Raw genomic sequence first — 349 nt, 5'->3', positions numbered from 1 at the left:
GGGCATGCTGCCCGCCCTGGGGTTTGATGGGAAAATCCTGCTGGAGGAGAAGGGCAAGATTGCTATGGCGCCAGGTCGGTGGCCAGGAGCTGGCAGGAGGGGTGTGCGGGGGCGAGACGCGGGGCTGAGGACAAGCTTTTGGAGCTGGAGCCTGCGTAGAGCAGTCTCACAGCGTGACGTGGCCCACGGGTGACGCAGGCTGGGAGTTGTCCATCTTGGCGGGAAGGACCAGGGTGGGGTATGGCTGGGCTGATGACCCTCCACCCTGCCTTCATGGGGAAGGAGGATAAGCGTGGGTGGCTGATGGGGCAGCCTGGTGTTGCTGCGGCCCCAACAGTTTGTTCCCTCC

General features: G+C 64.5%; 1 protein-coding gene across 1 annotated transcript in view; it reads left to right on the top strand.

Annotated features, from left to right (window-relative positions):
• Nucleotides 1–4: 4 nt before the first annotated feature.
• UAP1 (UDP-N-acetylglucosamine pyrophosphorylase 1) overlaps nucleotides 5–349 on the top strand; it is a 6,661-nt gene continuing 6,316 nt past the window's right edge. Inside the window, exon 1 of the mRNA XM_009585682.1 lies at nucleotides 5–87. Coding sequence (XP_009583977.1) covers nucleotides 5–87 — 83 coding nt within the window. The remainder of the gene's footprint in view (nucleotides 88–349) is intronic.

Source organism: Fulmarus glacialis, unplaced genomic scaffold, assembly GCF_000690835.1.
Source record: "Fulmarus glacialis isolate BGI_N327 unplaced genomic scaffold, ASM69083v1 scaffold38159, whole genome shotgun sequence".
Lineage (NCBI taxonomy): Eukaryota > Metazoa > Chordata > Aves > Procellariiformes > Procellariidae > Fulmarus > Fulmarus glacialis.
The sequence above is the reverse complement of the archived record's forward strand: the minus strand, read 5'-3'. Positions and strand labels throughout refer to the sequence as shown.